A 21403-nucleotide genomic window follows, 5' to 3' on the forward strand; every position below is an offset into this window, starting at 1 on the left:
TTGGCCCAAATTTGTCACGAATAGTGTGTGTGGCAGTTGCTTATAATTGTAGTGGTGATGGTAGTAAATGATGGAAGTATAGAAGTTTTAAATCAATTATACACAAATAAAATAAAGGATTTAGCTGAAATAGTCGAGACAAATTGAAACATTTTCAAATAATGATGAATTAATAAACTTAAATTAATCAAACTAAAGATGTTTTATAAAAAATTAGACCGACTCTAGAGTTTGCTCATTAGTGTATGCGAATATCCTAATTAAGAATAAAAATTGTTGTTAACGATGTTGAGTATTGGAAGGATAATATCACAGCCATATGTACTAGTACAACATCAACACTCAATTTTTCATATTTTTTTTCTTCATCTTTTTATTAGTTTGCCATGGAAATTGAGTGGATGGATTGAGTGAAGATGGAGCAAACTTCATAGATATAGTTCCTTTATAAGAATTGGAAGAAAATTCTGTCATTTTATTCTATGTTCCTAGCATGGTCAGTAGAATATCTATGAAGAAATGACTTAGAAGAGAAAACAGAAGTTGCTGAAGATGGGCTTGGACATCCATTAATAGAGTTAGTTGGAAAGTAATATACGCATAGAGTGGTATTCAAAACAACTATGGATTGCTCAAATTTTCTTGGAAATACAAAAGACATTTCATAGCAGGTCGTGCTTCCGTTTTTCAAAAGATGGCAGGACTTCAAATATTTTGTGCTTAATGAGTGTACAATTTTTGTGGTACCACAGACTATAGAAATGTTTGGATCTTAATTTGGAAGTTTCAAAGGAGATAAAGCATAAAATTATTCTCTAAACCAACATATAAAGTTGCAAAGATCAATTTTTGCATTTATAATAATGTCTATCCTTCACCAGATGATTGAGTTTTCGTAAAATGAATACGAGCGTTTTCCTTGAGGAGATTTAAGTCTCTTAATTTGTAGTTGTTATTTACATATTATCCTTCCACACATAGGTATGATATGATTCCCAGTTCACTGGGAACACTTTGAAGATCAAGTGATTGTTTCTTTAGCTTTATTCAAATTCTTATCTTTAACTTGAAAAAAAAAATGAAAAATTGAGTCTTGATGCTGTAATAATTCCTAACTGTAATATCATCCTTCCATTAGTTTGCATACATTATTGTCTTTATATTTTGGTGTTTATGAACGTCTCTAGTGTGATGGTTCTTATCTTTTGAAGTAGTACAAATTCAAGTGCTAGATTGTAGAAAGCATCATATTCCCGAAAGAGATGGGGAACAGCAGTTTGGTAACTGTGCATGTCATTGACAACATCTCGACTGTGAATCCTGTGAGGGTTAATTATGATGTGTTTGGATTGAAGCTCGAAAACCTCATTCTTACTGTAGAGGCGGCATCTGTGATTACTGATTTATGGAGTTGCTATTTTTTGAGATAATACTCTCAGTTACTATTGTGGTTGAGATTATTGTGAGCATGAGGCATAATCACTTTAACAACATCGGATTTCCAATTTTCAAGCTATTTTCTTGCTATTCTAAAGCTTCTTACTTGCATTTTGATCTGTGTTTCTCAATCGCTGAACAAGAAGATTAATTGGGTAAAAGCCTTGGAGGGAGACACCCGACCATACCATTTGTGCGTGCTGTTGATTTCTCTCTCCTCGTTGTTATGAGTTTTCTTAGAGGACTTCAGAGGGTTTGGCTCAACAAAATCCTCCTCCATCACTGTCATGTAGTTTATAGCTAGCTACGTTTCTATTGTTGTACTTAAATCTTTCCAGAAGCTTCTTCTACTTTGAAGAGGTTTTATAGAGGATGAATTTGGTCCTTAACGGAGTGAAGTAAGAATGTTATATTTTCTAATGTCTGCTGGTGGGAATGCATTGAACCTCTTCCATATATGTTCTTCATCTATATGTTACTAGACCATGACCACCACAAATGTGAATCGTATTGAAAGTCACTTTAGTTAGATTCCTTAACATAAAAAAAAAAAAAAGTAGTAGATTGTAAGGAACGAGTTTCACGCACCAAAACAATTCCCTTAATGAAATTTCTTTGGCAAAATAGGAACATTCAAGAAGGAACGTGGGAACTAGAAGCTGAGATGAGCAACAAATACTCAGAACTATTCACCACGTTTAGTACGTTTTGAATATTAATGACTAAATTTCTTTTAGGATGAGAGATTGTGAAATCCTGAAGTTGTATTTTTTTACTTAATTCCAGATTAGGATATACTACATTACTTTTAGTGTTTAACATTTTAATTTTTTTTACTTAATTTTTATTTTACAAAAAAAAAAAAAAATGTGGGGCGGGTGGAGGGCTAGACAGAAGAGAAGAGAAGCAACTGCAGCTGTTTCAATTCTTTTATACTCCCAAGCAAGAGGTGGCTTCAACATGTGAAAAATATTTTAAAGTAGCTAGTAGTCTAGAACTTGGCTCAAGTGATAGAATTTGGATGAAATCTAGTATTTGAGTTGGTAGCTTAACAGTTCTAAACAAAACCACCTAAAAGAGAAAATAGGAAAAAAAAAAATGATAGAGTGAGAGGAAACTAAGAAATTATTAATTTAATTGTTAGAGGTTGATTATAATTTCAATTTTGGTGGTGTTTTTAAATTTGGTTATTGGGTTTATATTTGTTTGAGTGATTTAGTTTGATTTCTGTATTTTAATTCTTGAGATTTTGGTGTTTGATTGTAAAATGATTTAGTCTTGAATCTCTGGTATTAATTGAGTTTGGATATATATGAGTTCGAATTCCATTTCAAAAGTGGAAATCGAGTTAATTTTGATTCGAAAACTTTGTTCTTGGGGATGGGTGTACAAAGTATATTTTGAAACTTTTTATTCAAATATTTAATTGTTCATGAAGTTTTGGTATTTTAGAAGTACATGTCTTATATCATCTTTTCCAAGTCTAAGATTTGTGTTTGTTAACCCAAAAGTTGGCCAAATTAAATTACTATTGAATCTGGTATGCTAGAAATTTCTAGAAAATTTTATTTTATTGCCTACTTTGAAGTAGGACATCTAATATGTAACTCAAACCTTTGTTTTGAAATTTGAAAGTACCTCTAAAAATTATTTTGTCAAGCTTTACAAATGTCTAAGAATCACTAAACGTTTGGAGTGTCAAATAGTTTGTCAAAATCAATTGTTTAGTATGTTAAAACTGAAATTCTAGGTTTTCCTTGTTATTGAACCAATTTCAATATTGCATAAATTTTTATCCAAAGCTTCAATTTGAAAACCAAAATCATGTGATTAAAGCTCGCAATCTCATGTTTAAAATAGGCCCTAGATCAAAAAAATTTGCTGAGGTTTGATATATAGGTGGACAATGAAATATAATTGTTTGTCACTGTTTTTAAACAAAGTCGGAATGAAGAACTTGGCCTTAAACCACTCCCACTCACACCAACTAGGCTTGAGGTGTCTGATTACTTTTCATAAAACCATTTTGACCATAATTTTTTTTTACATTTTTAGTGTTGTCAATTTGTGGGGTCCGTTGTTCGTGTCGACGACTTACAGAATACTTTGTATAACACTTTCTAGAATTAGAAAGTAAATGCAGTTAATTTGATACTAATTTTGTTTTTTCTTGGTATTGTATGTACTTTGCAGCTTGAGTAAGGGAGACATTGTTGGTGTTCTGTAAGTTTAAGAAATGATAATCGAGTTAAAGTTTGTGATGAAAAATTCGAGGTAGGATTTCATGGGAACCATTCAGTAATTCATTAATAACTAGATGAATTCTATGAATTGTTTGACACTGTTTGAATTAGATGATGGATGATAGATTTGTTGATTGATTAATAAGTATATTGTTAGCTGTCTTTGTTATGTCCCGTATCTCAATTTACCTGTTTACTAGTCATTTGGACGGTAAATGACAATTACTTTCACCTTTTACTTTGTTTCGATACTTCTAGTGGCCCTAAAAGTTGACTTTTTGTTCGGTCAGTTTTTGAGAAAATTTTCTTCATAAAAGTCGTAGAGGACGTTAAACCGAGTCCGTGCATATGTGGTACATTTAAATCGGAGTTGTATGCAAAAGTTATGGACGAAATTGCAAAGTTATTGTTCATAATAAGTTTTTACATAAATGGAAAGTTATTGTGTTAGGTTTCCATTTTCAGAAATCACCTCAGTAAAAACTCTCTCTCTCTCCCAGGTTTCATTTTTTTTTTCCCGGCATATCTTCCAATTCCAACCACCTGACGGCATGCCACCGGTCATTCGAGAACCGCCTCCTCATCCCACACACGCCCATAATGGTGGTCTAGGCGATTTGGCCAGAAAACCGAAGATTAAAGCAAAACACGTTTACTGTAGCAGTTGGACATTAATTGCAGGCAATTTCTCCCGATTCCAGCCACCATCTTTGACAATTTCGGTCATTCTGGAAAGCCCATTCTTCATGGATGAATCCCTCCAAGTTCCATAACTCAATTTGAGGCATGGAAGAAGAATTGAAGGTTTGAATTTTTCTCTTCACTGTTGCAAATCGGATGTTTACTGTTTGCCTTGATTTCCGGCAATTCTATGTGTTTTTTTGGCTTGGTGGTAGTTGAGAAAAGTGTTGGGCTTGTTGAGTGGATGTTGTAGCTGAAGTTTGGTGACCCGATTTGAAGGTGGCTGGCGACGTGTGGGGCCCACGCGCCGCCACTGTTGTGGCGCGTAGGGCAGAGTTATATCTCCTGTTTTTAGCTAGTTAAACCATATAATTGTTGTAGAACTTGTAAATGTGTTTTTGGTGAAAATTGGAGAAGTTTGTTATCGATTGTGAATTTCCGAAGTTTGGAGTTTCGGATATCAATTTATGGGAATCTGACCTTCGGATTTCCCTTGCTTCCGCTATGGAATACTTTAATCGACGGATTGATATTAGTAGTGAAGTTTTTGGGTTGAATCTGAAAAGAAATGGAGAAGTTGGTTTACGAGGGGTTTTCGGGTTTTGGTTTAGAATCGTATTTAAGTGTCGAATTGTTGTTTACGGAACATAATTTTGTACAAGACGAGGTATCGACCAATCACTCGACGAGGATCCTTACGCTTGGGTACCACGTTAGCCGTATACTGTGAGTGGACATTTGATTTTAAAAGATGCATGCGAGTATTTTCTGAATTACGGATTTATTTCATTATCATTTATTTATCGAGCATATTATTTGGCTTTGGATTATAATTTTGGCATTGATTTTCTAAATGACTTTCGGATATGAAATTATTATGCTCGGATTTGGATTGATGACTTATGTTGAATTTTGACGAGTTTTTCCGAGGCGATTCTGGAATTTTATTTATTTATTATTTCTCGCATATTGGTTTATGAATTCGAGAATATTTTGGCGTGCGGGGTCACGTCATTAGTATATATATTTTTCTCGTGAGATTTTGGGGAAGCCTTACTAATTTTCGATTTTCGTGGATTTTAACCCACCATACCTGGGTCATTTTATTTTATTGCTAGTTAGCCTATTAGTACTCCTCCCCACTTACTATGTGTTTGCGGCTGAGTTGAGCAGAACCTGGGAGGCTCCCTTATTTGTATGGTGATAACTCATTCCCCATACTCTATTGTTACTTGACTAGCGGGGCTAGTTCGATGTCTCTTAACCAGCGGAGCTGGTATATTTTCACTAGTTTTCGAGCTTAAAGAAATTTGTTTTATAAATGTTGCATGCATTGAGTTTTAAAAGGAATAAATGTGGGAAAGTATAAAATCTCTTTTCTTTTCAATTACTTATTTTTTTCCACTCACACTAAAGTTTTTATCTACTTTCCCTTGGGCCTTTCGGTTTCAAATGCCAGTCTACAGAGTAGCTGGTTCGGCCTAGTAGGATTTGGGGCATAGCATCTGCTGCTGTTGTATTTCATATTGTAGGTTACTTATTGAACCTACTTGTATCTTGAATTTTTTTTTCTCTTTTAGATTGCTCTGATAACCTGTGGGACAATTGTTATAGAATTTTTGTGATTTTGGAATATGTTGTATTGTCGAATTTAAGTTGTTTATTGTGTAATTGTTGTGATTTGGGGAGCAGGGTGGCTCCAGAAGAATAAGGATGATTCTTTGGAAGTGTGAAGATGTTTCTACAGGTTTTGGGTAGTCCATTTTTAGGGGTGACTCTGCTGAATTTTCAATAGAGTTATATTTAAGGTGGGCTCTACAAGGCCACCTCGGATTTCAGGGTGGAATTCGGGGCAGGTCCTGTCAGTTTCAATTTGAAAAGCATGTATTCTTGTGTTCGAATCTATACTACATGATCATGCATTTACACTGTGGAAAGAAATAATAAATCAGAGTTTGAGTGGTTATGATTATAGAATTTTGGTATTGAAAACCTTTTGTGTAGTTGAGTTTACTCTATGGGGTATTCAGTATCTGTAGTCAGCCCATGAGTGCACAAATAGGGGAAAGTAAACTTTTTCAACATTTTTCAACGAAAAATGTTGAAAAAGTTGTTCTAGAGAGTTTGTGCTTCAAGCGACGTTCTTGTAAACTAAATAAAGGTACGAAAGTTATCATACTTTCAAAGATCTTGTTGTGATACCTGTCTCACTTTGATTATGAAATATGAATATTAAACTAATTAAAATGTGATTCGCTCCTTGACTCAAGATTATATCTTGACTCTAGCCGTGAGATATATAATAATATTGAACCACGGTTTTTACCTAACTAGAAATTTACACTTAAAAAATTTCACCTGAGGTGGTGGTACATAGTAAAGAAAAAAAAAAAGGTGAAAAGGCGCGCGGGGTCAATAATGGCGGAACATGCGTGGCAAAAAGACAGAAAGTCTCAGCCAATCCCGTGATTGACTCTGCGTGACAACGACCAAACACCACACCACAGCCAGCAACGACGCGTCGTTTCCATTCTCCTCCTCTTCCTTCAAACACTCCCTCACTTCCGACCTCACATTCAGCTCAGACCACCGCAGAGCTCAACTTGAATTCTTTGGCATTGACTAGTTTGACCGGCTGGATAAAGTCAAGGTATCCATCGCTGACCTGTAACTCTCTCATCATTTTATTCAAGTTTCAAGTGAATTGACTCGTGATATCCGATTCTTTCTTTCCAGTTTCAAGCTCTGAAATTTCGGGGTTTTAAGGTTTTACGCGATGCTGCTGCTATCAATTTAAAAGGCATGGCGTGGGGTGAGTTTGATGAAACCGATTCTTTGGCTTGTAATTCACAATTCTTCTATTTTTGGGAAGCAATGTCAATGTGGGACTTTAGACTAGAGTCACCACCCTATTTCCGTTTGACAAAGTTGCACAATTTGTTATAGGATCACGACGCTGTAACTAATAATTTTCTTGCACATGGGTGTAAGGTCCAAGGTCAATTCGCATTGCCATATTTATGTTTTCTATATTTGTATATGGAATCTGTTATTAAGAGTTAATCTTTTTGGACCATGCCAAGATATTCTAGTTTCTGTAGTTTGGTCTTTGAGTTGTCAGTGATCATTGCTATGTGTCTTTGAGTTGAAATGCATATTTTATTATCTATCGGTTCGAGCATTTTGAGAGCTGCTTGTTCTTTTTTCAAGTCTACCAGACATGAGGAGGTTGCATGGGGGTGCTGCTCCCTCGCATATTTATGTTTAATGAAGTGACTGCTCTGTGGTGGCAATAGTTTCTTTCTTGGGTGGAGATTCATAACAATAGCTGAGAAATCAGGGTATGTAACTTTGCTTTCTGCAATGTTAGTTCAAATTATTCAGTTGTGAAGCCAGATGATTTGTTCTCTTAGTCAGTCTTCTTTTACCTTTTTTTTGTTTTGGCTGATAAGTCAAACTATAATTACTTACTATCATTCGTGTACTTCAAAACTAATTTTGAAAAAAAATTTCTGAAGCAGGTTAAGATTTGGTAGAGATAAAGTAATCGGTGCCATGGGTGTCTCGGGTAAATGGATTAAGGCATTGGTTGGCTTGAAAAAATCAGAAAAGTCGCAATCTTCAGTGACAGATGACAATGTCAGTACCATCTCTGTCCAATGCTTAACCTTCTATAACAAAGTTGGTTTTCGTTTTTTCTTGTTGTTTGTTGGTGTCTTGCAAGGTTGGATTAGTATCTCTAATCACTTTTAATCTTATTGAAATCTGCCGGAATATGCTTGTACTTTCCAAAATATTAGATCAGTGCTGTGGCTGTTATTTGGTTGGTCTTTGAGAATTTAGGATATGCACCATTGATGTTCTATGAAGATTTATATATTCTTCTCTTACTTTGCATACAACCACTCCCATGTGCTTGGAGATATCTGTGTTTCTTGGTTAGAGCTGCTGTATTTGTAAAGTCTGGATATTATATCAAGTTCAATGCTTTCTTTCTGTTACCAGTTATAGGCTCTACTCAGCACATATGCTCAAGTTGAGTTTGTCCATATATACCCTAAGTGGAGGAATTTGTTGCTAATTACTTCGGAAATGTACTCTTTCTGATTTGGTGTTAAGAGATAGCTTTCATCCTGTTACTATGCTTAAAGCTACAAATTTTTATCAAAGGAGGGGATCCATATGTAATCGTTGAACATATTTTCCCGTGATTGCAATGTTCATTTAACTTTTCCAGACTATAATATAACTAGGAAGAGTTGCGAAGAGCATGTGCACCCATAAATTTTAAGGACTAAGGCCTAAACTGAAATTTAGAGCTCCAAAATCACACTATTCATAAATTCAGACTTCTCATCAGTGTTGTGTTTCCAGCCGTGAGGGCTAAGGCTGGACCTTTCATTTTAAACAAAAAATCATGACCATTAAATTCGGTAGCCTTTTTAAGTGTTGCATGTATGTGGGCCCCAGTTTTAGCCTGGTCTGAATCCTAGTTTAATTTCTTTGCTTAAAAAAAAAAAAATGAAAAAAAAAAAAAGAATCCTAGTTTAATTTAGCCTCTTCAAAAAGCTGGCCTCTAGTTAGTTAGCCCAGTCTAAAGTCACTAGCCTAAATACTACCGGCTGCACATGCTTTAAGAACTCAACGTTTTTGTATATTAGATTAGGAAGACATTAGTTAGCTCAGATCCTAATACCTCAGGCTTGTGGTAATGGTGGGAAACCAAGAATGCTATCATAGCTGGAGATTATAAGTCCAAATATTTTAACCTCTCTATTTACATGTATACTGAACTCCAGATGCTGGGTTCTCTGGTAAGTTGTAAGGAAAGGCCACAGCTGTGTTAAACTTTATAGTAGTAGTCCATGTCTTAATTAATTACACTTTTGGTTACAGTGGAAAACCAACATAACTTATTAATGTAAATATAAGACCTTGATATTCTGTAGGCATATGAACAATCCAAGAAGCTCCAAGATATATTGAATGGTAATGTTTCAAGATCAAAGTATAAGTCAGTCTGACTTATTTCATTGTTTGTCAATCATGGCAGAGAACAACTGCTAACAGGTTTCGGCACAGGAGAAAGCATTCCGTTGAAATTGATTCAGATAGACTGCAATACGAGTTTGATGCCAATGCTGCTCCACCAATTGGACATCCTCAATTAAACCCAGATGTTGTGGATTCTCCTTCTAGTTCACTCGAAGTACAGAATGCACAGAGTGAGCAGAATGTGAGAGAAGAGTGGGCGGCTACATGCATCCAAACAGCTTTTCGTGGCTTTCTGGTATTAAGTTTTTCTCATTATATGCAGCTGCAGTTGGTCAGCACTCAACACTGTTCAAGTATTATAACTAGTTATATGGACTCAAATGTGTATTAGTCTTTCAAATGAATTTATTTAGGGATTTCACATTCAAGCTTTTATGTTCTTAAGGATATTGAATTTAGGACATCTCTACTGATTAAGGAGTAATACTAAAGAAGAGAGATAATGAATATTTCTGAGAATTTGTTATGCGCCCATGTACACATGACCACACAAGTACAATCACAATTCTGAATAGTGTAACATGTAATTGCTGCAAGGTTAGAATTCCTAAATTTCATATCTGTTATATAATTTGTTTATTCACATGCTAGATCAGGGTCCTACATATTGAAGAGCCAAAGATGGATGAGAAAAGTATAGGTGAATGAAAAACATATTGTGGGAGCCTTCTGCGTAGTAGTAAATCCAGTAGTCAATTATGCGTAAAATAAAAATAAAGAAAACTTGAATCTTGATTCTCTCTATCAGATGAAAGTGGCTACATGACTTGTGTTGTATTATGTTGTGGTAAAGTCAATGAAATGAAACTATTTGACCTAATCCTAAGAATGAAAAATATATTTGTGTTATAGATAGAAAGATTGCTAAATTATGAAACCTCTGTATCATCCTAAGGCTAAATTTAATTCCATCGAATTTCAGTCTTTTCTACCATAGTGTTTATAGAAGCTTGACAGTTACCATTGAATCAGGGGTACAATAATTTGACCCAAATTCTGACTAGAAACCTCAAGAAAATTACTATTAGATGTATGAAAGTAAGTGCTTAAAGGCTCAGTGATGCTACTTCAGATCCAGTCTCTTCTCCAGCAAATTTTCTTTGGAAAGTTAAGGTAAAGGTTTTGGGATGGATTGTGGCGCATTTGAGGGTGAATACTTGTGATGTTCTTCAAAGGACGAGACTAAGATGCTGTTTCTCTCTTACTGGTGTGTTCTGTGCAAATCTGAGGGGAAGTGTTGATCATGTTTTTGTGCATTGTGAAGTGGGTTGTATTTATTTATTTTTGGAGAATGTTGTTTATGGAGGCGGGACTGGCTCAGGCAAGTTCATCAGGGAGGATCTATTTGTTAAGTCAATATCTACTGTTTTTGGTAAAGGAAAGAGGCCAAAATCCTTTGGGCCTGCAGGGTGTTGGCTGTAATTTGGGTCGTTTGGATGTAAAGAAATAGAAGGATCTTTGAAGCCTATGGTATGTGGAGTTGGAAGATCTTTGGGGGAGAATTAAAGTTCTAGGCATCTTTATAGGCCTATGTCTCTGGAGAGTTTAAAGATTATACTCTTTCCTCTGTATTGGGCAACTGTTGCCGTCTTGGGTTCTTTGTCGAGGCTGTTTTAGTGGCAGTTGAGCCTTTTCATCTGTTGTTTTGGCTGCCTTCTTTAAGTTATTTATTTTTCCCTGTGGACTTCTTGTCCCCTTCATTGTATTCTGCGTTTTGTTTTGTTTTTTTTTTTTTTTTTATGCTTTTCAATAAGAAGCTGTTCTTTTCAAAAAAAAAAAAAAAAAGAGTGCTTTTAGCCTCTGCACTGCAATCCTACTTGTCTTTAGAGCTTCATGACAATAAATCTAAACTGTGCTTTGAATTAGCTCCATATTAAGTGGTATGGATGTTTGGTTTTGCATACCGAAACTTATTGGATGCAGTCTCGCAGATTATCATATACATTGTGGCAACAACTATTGAGCAACTGCAACTTTTAAACTATGTCATCTGATAATTAAGTAATATAGGTGGCTAACATATTGACATGTTCCTTTTTGTAATTTGGCAATTAGGTACCTATTATGTAAAACCAAATTATACCTACTATCTTTTGTTCAACAATGAACTTTCATGACTTAGATAGTAACAGGTTATCAATCTTGTAGTAGAATAGTAAATGTGGGAATATAGTTTGTTTGAGAATTAGATTTGAAGAGTTGGTTAACTTTACTGCAATATGCCCGCAATCTAGTATATCTTTCTTCAATCAGTTTGTACTTGACAGAGAGTAGGTCCATATAGTATTTTTTTTTTCTTTTCCTTTTCGAATAATAAAATAAACAAAATATAGTTTGATTTGTTGGTTCATTTTGGAATGTTTTTTAAATTTGTGATCAGATTATAATCTTTTTGTGATATTTATTTATCAGGCCAGAAGAGCACTTCGGGCTTTAAAAGGATTAGTAAGACTTCAAGCTCTTGTCAGAGGCCATGCTGTGAGGAAGCAAGCTGCAATAACTCTTCGCTGTATGCAAGCTTTAGTTAGAGTTCAGGCTCGTGTGAGAGCAAGGCGTGTTCGTCTGGCATTGGAAGGTGAAACGACAGAAGAGAGACTACAGCAACAACTTACTAATGAGGCTCGTGTCCGAGAAATAGAAGTAAGCAATAATTGTTTGATTCTTCATGTACTATAACTACTCTACAATATTGAATGAGATGACACATAATCATGCTCAGAAGGAACCGTACTTATGTTCATGTTGATCAGTACTAAAAACCAATATCATCTTCAGATGGAACCTTATCATATTAAGATGATGAAAGATGTCATAGTAAATTGAATTGCATAAGTAGGCAATCAAATATGCCGTTAGAGCATTCTTGAAGTTCGTAATACTCTCTGTAATTAATGAACAGGTCCAAAATGCAATAGATGCATGTCAATGACTCCTGCTGATTATTCTACATTGACTTCGGTCTGCTTACCTTACATACTTGTTCCCACCAGCATCCTACATCTGTATAGGCTTGCTAACTGCTTGATATTACTTCTGACTGTGGTGCAGGAAGGATGGTGTGACAGTGTAGGATCCGTTCAAGAAATTCAGGCCAAGTTGTTGAAGCGGCAAGAGGCTGCAGCTAAGCGTGAGAGAGCCATGGCATATGCACTTGCTCATCAGGTAAAACATGATAAAGCTTTGTTGACTTTAAGAAGTGGCATTATGTTGTTCTTTTTTTTCATTCACATTGGACAAAAGGAAGGGAAAGAGGAAACACTATCACACTGCAAACACAGCACAAAAGGAGAAACTTAAATGTGGATATGCTGTCCGGACAGTAAGATTGTCTTAGGATTCTGATCTTCAATATAATTTCTTTTTCTTCTGATAAATAGAATAATAATTGCACTATGCTTGGAACCAAATAATGAATTGACTCATCATATCAATTAATCTTTTTAGTTCTTTGTTTCAAACAGAAATTTCAAGTAGAATTCATTTGATGTTCGGACAACTACTTTTATGATCACCATCATTAGGCAACCTTGTCTCATCAGTGTGGTATCTCAGTTACCACTGCACTGAATCTCATATGGTTCAGCTTTTTGTGAGGATTTATGAAGCATCATGTTTATCCAATTTATAGATTACCAACTCTTCTGAATGAACTGATTTTTAATTATACTACACTGCTAATATGGCTATTTCCAAATGTAGACTTCCGTTCCTTTTGCTTTCGGTGGTATTTTTCTAAACAATGCCCAAGATGCGGCATGCTAATGATGTCATTAAAGGGTTTCTAAATTTTCCTGAATGCGTATTTTGTTGTATCTGCTATCCCAATCATAATGCTAAACTGTTGAAGGTGATGGTCAGCTTTGAAGAACCCTTCAAGGCTTCGAGGGTCTATATAATAAGTAGCTCTAGTGGTCAGGTCCGTCAGGAGTATTTACCTCTACACCTAAGATTCTGCGTTCAATTTTCCCTTCCCCTATAGTTTATCAAAATAAAAAACGAAGCTAATAGTGACTGTCAGTGTGCATTTCCTGCACAGCATACTCCTTAGTTATGGGTTCTAATTTCTAACATGTACAAAGTAATACACTTGTCAGAAGAGAGATGGAAAGAAGCTTTTCTCTTCCTTCCCTACAGAGAAAGGAAAGAAATGAAATGTATCTCTTATAAGTAAGTTTGCTGGCCGAAGTACAACTTTGTGTGTGGCTTTATTATATTATTCTCAGGCGACACAGTGTTTAAAGCATTATGCATACTTTCCTAAACTTACTAAATACTATTTACCATTTTTTTTCCATTGCAAATTACCCTTCTAAGCACTTGTGCACATTTACACACGTCCCAAATAAGCAGTATTAGTCTTTTATTTGTCTATAATTAGAGGTGTTTATCACCTACTTGGGATTACATACAAAATTTATTCTGCAGTGGCAAGCTGGAACAAGACAGCAGCATGCTCCCTCTGGGTTCGAACCAGATAAAAACAGCTGGGGATGGAACTGGTTAGAAAGATGGATGGCTGTCCGTCCCTGGGAGAACCGCTTTCTAGATATTAATCTTAGAGATGGAGTAATGGTAGATGAGAATGAATCAACAGAGGCCAAGGATGGCAGCAGATCAGGGTTAAAATCTGCTGGCAAGAAACCTATTGCTTCAACTGTTCAATCGAATCTTGTAAGTCAAAAAGCTGTACCCTTTCATTCCAATGGGTGTGATTCTTCACCCAGCAAGTCGGCAGGTGTGCTAGAGGCATCCAACACCCAACTTGGAAAGCCAAATTCCAAGCCCTGTTTGGATGATTCAATTGAAAGAGGAAACTTGAAACCTGATATTGCATCAAGATCCCATAGTAATCCAAAAGAGAGAACAACAGGATTGAATAAACAGGCGAAGAAGCGGTTGTCTCTGCCTAGCAATGGTGAGTCCCCATCTTTCTGTGTGTGTGTGTGTGTTTCTTTCATATGTGCAATCTCAATCCTAGGTTTCCTTACTGATAAAGGGGGTAGCAGTTTCTTCTGAATTAGCAGTATATACAGCTTCCCTTAATCATACATTTTGAATAATAAGAACACTTCTACACAAGCATATCTGATTCTAGATAAGCAGCTGACACATAGAGATGTCATATTACTTGTCTTAAACACTGCATTAATGGAATTCCATGTGTAATGTCTTATCTAAAGTCTTTTATGAAACAAGGATTAACTATGCTGCTCCATGTTTATGTGTCTATCTGGTTTGATCAGGAGGTCTTAGTGGTCAAACTGCCAGACATCCTATTAGATCTAATGTCAAAGGGACACCCAGTTCTCAGAAGCTCGTCAAGGCTAGATCAAAACCCAGTGGGAAAGGTGACTCTTCAAAGTCATCCCCGCAAGCCGTTGATATGCAACTTTAAATGCCACATGGAACTAAGTTTCTGCACATTACCCGTCTGAGGCGTTTGGTGTTTTATATCTGTACATATTGAAACACATTCTGAGAGGATGCAACAGCAGCAGTTTCAGGAATGGATCAATTAGTGATTGTTGGAGGGAATAAGACTAGTAGGATCAATGCGTGATTGTTGTGATCATGATTAGCATGCTTGATTGTTTTTAACTATATTAATATTTGGTGTATGATAGGAGCATTTTAATGTGGTATTTTAATAGTTAATTCCTCACATTTTGCTTAGTTAATTCCTTAACGAATCGATTTTTAATTCAATTTTTATTTTTAGGTACATTGGAGTAGATGATGATGAAATAAGTGTTAGGTCCATAAAATGATGGAGAAAAATGGAAATGCACTAAAAAGGTCAACTTTACACATTTTCCTACTCCGGCTAGGAGAAACCAAGCCAAGCAAGGAAGAAGGAGCGACCACCTGACCAAATGAACTTCAAATGAGCTGAAACCTTCCAGATCCATTCTAGACATCCTAAGAAACATTTCTTATGAAGAGTGCAAGAGCCAAAAAGAAGTGGAAGGCCTTCAAACAGTCAGCCCAATTTTCTGCAGAAGCAAAACTGGAAAACTGGACCTGTAAGGAGTCCAGCAGAAATTCCGGCCCAAACACATGGAGATAAATTCTGAAAATTTTACAGAATGATCTACACTCATGATGGATCATTTCATATGAAGAAGTCACGGGCAAAATCTGAAGTCTTGGTGGAGAATTAATTGAAGGAAAAATGAGTAGAAAGTGACTCAAACCTAACAAATTCCATTAGTGTTTAAATATTCAAACCTAACATATCATCATTTGTTTAAATCCAAATAGTTTTGCTTGGTAGCCTATAAATAGAGGCTACAACAAAGAAGAAAGGATATTCCTTCATCCATTCCATTTTCTTTGTCTCTCCATTTCCTTTCCATTTTCCTTTCCATCCTCTAGTTTCAAGTTTAGTCATCTCCACGAGTTCAAGCAAGGCCAAAGAAGAAGAAGAGAAGCCGTGAGCACTTCCATCCATAGCCATCCTTGAAGCTTGCTTTCGAGTTTCAAGAATCCACAACGTGAATCATCCATCTCATCTTCATCCACGGTGTAATCCTATTCTCCTTTGTAACCTTTGCTTTGAATTTCGTTGGTTATGAACTAGTTGACATATATGTTTGAACAAAGTATTATTTCTGGAATTTTTATGATTAATTGAGAATTTTCAGATTCATATATTGTGATTCGAGAGTTGCTTATGTGGGTTTGTTTAATTAAATTTGCGTTATAGATAACTTTTGTATTTTAATCTTATGTGGTTGCAAACACTTAGGGTTTCGATATGAATGGTGCTAGGTTTAAGAACATGAAATCGACTTTTCGTTTTGTGTAAACTTGAATCAAAGTAGTAAAGGTTTTGTACAAAGATCGAATTTAATTAAAGAGAATTGCAATTAGGTGGACTTTTCCATACTAAGTTGTACACTTGAGTTGATAGCCTTTCTCTATGTGTAATGCGTTAAACATGACATGATTGACTAGCTTTCTAGGGTTTGATTGCATGTTTGATAGGATTAATCTAGGTGCTTTCGCTTAGGTTAATTAGCATTGAAAAGTAAAAAATGGGAATTCATTTGCTTTCGAATGTTTCACATGATCAACTCCTTTCTCATGACTTAGATGAACAATATTAGGGTTTGAATCAATTTTAATCATAAGTTTCGGTTTTGATCTTTGTTCCTTCATTCCATTCGTATTTTTATGTTTTTGCATTTTAATTGTTTTTGTTAACTTAGTTTCATTTTCGAAAAAACCAAAAACAAAATCCCCCCTTTTCGTGTAAAATGTTTATATTTTGTGAATACATTTGTGAATATTATACTTTGTTTTAATTTTAATTGTTTAATTGTTTGACAATGACAGGTGTACCCTCAATCCCCGGAATAGAACGATCCCTATTTGCTTATACTACTAACGATCTTTTCAGGGTTAAATTATGCGCTTGCTTTGAGCGTATCAGTGTACTACTCGAGTCTACAATTTTCAAAGTAGTTGGCTTCAAGATTTGCCATTACTTGGATACTTAGAAAATCGGTGTACTATTGTTTTGCCAATAATGGAACTCAGAATTGGGGCGAGGGGCGAACATCATTCAAGTGGAAATTTAAAAGTCAACACAGTCCTTTAGATAGAACCTGTTACAAGTCGGCTTCTTTAAATTTCCTTTGGTATTTTGTCCACATTTTTTTAGGTGTATAAAGCACCAAAATAATCAGAGATATAAGCTCAGTTTTCCAGTGGTTAAACCTTCTAGCAAGAAATCACAATTATCAATTTGCAACCTCGTTCCAGGTGATGTCTTCCAATTTCCTTGGCCATTCCACACCAGAAGGATCTCAAAACAGCTAACAGTTGATACTGGACAACCTTGAATAGATCATTGTGTCCTTCAGTCTTGAGCTTCTCACTACTGGCCACCACCTGCAGTGATTTGGAAGTATCCTCATATCCTTTGTAGTTCTTCATCAAGTTAGGACAAAGTTATGAGGACATGTACAGATTTCCCATTGAAAATTTCAGTCAACTGCAAGGTTTTGGGTTTATCATTAATTAGTTGCAAAATATGCAATGAGATTAATGGTTCCTCCATATCAGAATGAGATGCATCTTCAAGCAACTTCTGGGAGTCCTGCCCCTGTATCCAGAGTTTCCTGGACAGCCTCAAGCCCTTTTTTGCAGTTGTGACCTAGCTTGTATTGTTCATCACAGAAACACAGAAACATACACAGACACACACACACTCAAAAAAAAAAAAAAAAAAAAAAAAACCAACAAAAACAAAAACAAATGCAAAAAAAATATTTAGCTCTCTTACATTAAATTCTGCTTTCATAACTGCTTTTTGGTATTACAACTACTGGCAGATGAATTCCCTTTAGTGAAAGAACTGCCATTTTGAGATATACTGCTGTTAATGTATCCCTGTTTGGTTTTGGTGATACCGTAGACTTGAAATATGAGTCTTTGCTGATATTCTTATGTCCCATAAACTTTTCTTCATAGATTCTAGCTAATTCATAGGCTTGGCCGCTTGGAGCAGTGTAGTTGGATTGTGTGCTTTCACATCGCTCCTTATTTCTTCCTTCAGGCCACTAATAAAACTTGATTATAAAAATTCTCTTGGATATTCAGATGCCCTTCTGGACAGCTTATTGAATTGAGCATGTTAGTCATAACAGAGCCTTGTTGATACATATTTGCCGAAGCAGCCCGATAATCAATTTTAGTGTTTTGCCAAATTATTTCATAAGCAACTCAGAGAAACCAATATTGTTTGGGTACTCATCTTGGAACAAGTATCAAATATCTGTTGCATCATTAATAAGGTGCACATAAGCAACTGAGACTCTGATCCCCACAAGAATTTGATAAAGCTCAGAAGTACTACTCAGCCTTGTGTAGCCACTCCACACGATCACCCTCACGAAATGTTGGAAAATCTAATCCCATATGTTTCATGGTTAGTAAATGAGAATCAACCTAATGTTGATAATGGTGAGGCAGATCATATCCAAAAGTGTGGGAGTGGTCAACTTTTGCTGGGGTCGCAATTAAGGCGATTAACTCCGTTGTTAGTATGACGATAAATTCCAGTCATGAATGCGGCGATTATTACGGCTTTAACTATGATAATAACTACGCGCAGTGAATACGGTTATGAATGCGCGATGAATGACCTTCGTAAATGAGTCATGATTAACCGTCGTTAATGCAGCAATAATTATCATCATAAGTGAGTAAGTAAATGCGACCATAAAAGCGGGAACAATGGCGGCTTGTCCTCCAAGTAAGTCATCGCCTATATAAAGGCAGCTCAACGTCAAGGTAAACCATCTCATTCCGATTCTTCTGACTAGGCTCGACTAAGAAACGTACTGACTTAGGCATCAGAAGGTTTTCTGCAGGTATCCCCCTCCTCTTCGAGCCGACGGTCAAACTTTAGAGTCAACGCTCAAAAGAAGCTTCCAGATAGTTCCTGGTCAACTCCCGCTCCAATCTGCATTCATTAGTGAGTCAATATCCTCTACGAAATTTTTCATTACCAACAAAAAGTGGTTTCAGGCATGGAGTAATTTTGATATGGTGGGGGTTGAAATGAAGGGTAATTAGTAGGCCTAGTAGCATATACTGGATCACTATTGCAGTAAACGAGAATGTACGATTGGTAACTTGAGAATGTGAGATATCTATAAATAACTTTTATTTGAAAAAAAAAAAAAAAAAAACCCAAAACTCCACCTTTTAGCCCTACCATTTGGTCTAGTGGCATAAGTCTCCCCTTTGTAAGTGGAAGGTTGTGAGTTCGACTCACAATAGATTAGTTGTTGTATATGAGTTGTTTATTTGATAAAAAAAAAAAAAAAACTCCCCCTTTCAAGGTTTGGATAATTTTTATTATTATTGAAAGATAGCCAACCAAAGCTTGCCACATATCTATAGATAAATAAAGTAACCATATTAACAAGCTTGTTGCTTAACCACATTAGCGCTTGCAATTTAAAGGTTATGAAGTTTGAACCTCACTTAATGTATTGGTGGTCTTGTTCTAAACATTTTATTGATATATCAAAGGGTGCGGCTATTGCCACCCTATCATTTACTTTGTTCACCCTACTTGCTCATTACACCCTACATTTTAATTTCAATTATTAAATTTACTTATCTAACCCATTTCTCTTTCCAGAAATATCCTTATATGACATATCCAATTAAAAAAAAAATTGACAAAAATCTCTCATTTAATTTATACCAATAACAAAACAAAAATATATTAAAGTTTCCTAATAAAATCATAATCTGATTTACTTCCATTTTTTTTCTTTCAGTTTCAATGTTCGTCTATTTCAATCTATATCAAAAGATTAGTAAGTTAACAACTATGAGTAATGAAGAAAAGATTGTTTTTTTTTTCCGTGTTTTAATTTTTTACTTTCAGTGTTCATAAAGAATATTGCAAAGATTTTGAAGAACTTAACACTAATGGTTTTGTGAATTGAATAATGAATTAACCATGAGGAGAGAACAAAAAGACAAAAAAATAAGTAATAAATTCAAATTTGGGTAGAGAAGAAGAAGATTAACGTTATCCAATGTGAAATTAAGTAGTTTTTGTATTTAATTAATTAGTTGAGCAACGAATGTGCAGTCAGTGCACTACTTGAGCAACGAATGTAATGGGTGATCTTCGGATCTCCTAGCTTGACCTTGTACGGTCGTATGATCTTTTCGATCACAGGAATATATCTTCCTTTCCCCTCAAAAAAAAAAAAAAAAAATAGTTATGTATTTAGTTTTCTTTACAAATTTAAATTTTAAAACATTAGTGTACTTATTAGTCATTTTGCACGTGGGTAATATAGTCTTTCAATAATTCAAATGTTTGTAGGGTGAACTAAGAAAATGGTTAGGTGGCAATAGACGCACCCTATACCAAATTGTGGGAGCCAGTAATCCAATCACATTGTGCTATGTAATCAAATTGGATCTACCAATTGCCATGTCAGGATTTGAGTTGATTAGACACTCCATGTCATTTTAAATCATAAAAAAGTAGGGCTATTGAAATTATGACAACATTTAACGATTAAAATTGATAGGCTTAATGGAGGGGTGAGACTGATCAAATTAGTAAGTATATTGTTGTTATTGATGACATTGAAAGAGCAAGGGCTAACATGATTTTAGCTATAAAGTTCAAGGGACTAAACTGAATTAGCCCTTATTTCTTTCTTTCCCACTATCATATTTTCTCTTGATTCTTTGCTGGATTCACAAAGGGGATTGTCTCCTTGTAGGTCTTTTGTTAGGAGAGGTCGAGGTGATGCCTCTCCCATTGTACTTGATTTTCTTTTGATTATAAACTGAGATTTTCAAATAAAAGAAAAAGAAAATAAAAGGAGAATTCTAAGTTTGTTAGATGATCTGGATTCAGAAAGGAAGGATGGAAACCGACTTCTAAATCACCTCACAACCAAGTATGGGAACACAAGGTTGCAACTAGGCCTGGGCACGGTCCCAGCCCAAGGGTCAATATGCTAAGCCCGGGACCGAGCCCGAAATTTTCGGGTCGGTCTCAGATGAAGTTTTCCCGAAGTCGGGACCGGAGACAGTCCGGACTGAAGTTTTCCGGGCCGGGTTTCTCGGGTTTTCGAGCCTTTTGCACCATCTCTAGATTCCGAATATCCGGTGAAGATCTATCACCGATCCGGCTAGAAACAGATCAGCTGATGAAGGAACTTAAGGAATTTGAGGAGGTCGAGGAATTTGACAAAGAAATCCGGCCAAAAACATATTTGTTGGGGTTGAGTGGTTGACTGGCTGAGGAGAAAGAAGAAGAAGAAAGAAGAATAGAGGAGCAAAGTGGTTGACTGGCAGAGGAGAAAGAAGAAGAAGAAGACGAAGAAGAAGAGAGAAGCAAAGTTGAGGTTGAGTGGTTGACTGGCAGAGGAGAGAGAAGAAGAAGAAGAGGAGAGAAGAAAAAGAGAAAGATGAAGACTGAAGGAGAGAAGAAT

At 35.7% G+C, this 21403-nt stretch overlaps 1 protein-coding gene and 1 long non-coding RNA gene across 3 annotated transcripts; both read left to right on the forward strand.

The window, feature by feature from the left end:
• The first annotated feature begins 6855 nt into the window (after positions 1–6855).
• On the forward strand, positions 6856–15071 carry LOC133732396 (protein IQ-DOMAIN 5). Of its 2 annotated transcripts, none has more exons than XM_062159938.1 (9): positions 6856–7011; positions 7098–7173; positions 7572–7702; positions 7883–8000; positions 9415–9651; positions 11829–12056; positions 12465–12578; positions 13842–14331; positions 14660–15071. In XM_062159938.1, exons 4-9 carry the CDS (start codon positions 7917–7919, stop codon positions 14809–14811), a joined length of 1305 nt encoding a protein of 434 aa, XP_062015922.1. In that variant the 5' UTR covers positions 6856–7011; positions 7098–7173; positions 7572–7702; positions 7883–7916; the 3' UTR covers positions 14812–15071. The 2 variants fall into 2 exon arrangements, with proteins under 2 accessions (XP_062015922.1, XP_062015923.1); XM_062159939.1 differs by having other exon boundaries at positions 7580–7702.
• A 599-nt stretch (positions 15072–15670) lies between these two features.
• On the forward strand, positions 15671–17006 carry LOC133728507 (uncharacterized). Its single transcript, XR_009855872.1, has 2 exons — positions 15671–15939; positions 16755–17006. It is a non-coding gene; the product is annotated as an uncharacterized LOC133728507 (long non-coding RNA).
• The last annotated feature ends 4397 nt before the right edge of the window (positions 17007–21403 follow it).

The sequence above is a fragment of the Rosa rugosa genome, chromosome 2 (genome assembly GCF_958449725.1).
Source record: "Rosa rugosa chromosome 2, drRosRugo1.1, whole genome shotgun sequence".
In the NCBI taxonomy this organism is placed as follows: domain Eukaryota; kingdom Viridiplantae; phylum Streptophyta; class Magnoliopsida; order Rosales; family Rosaceae; genus Rosa; species Rosa rugosa.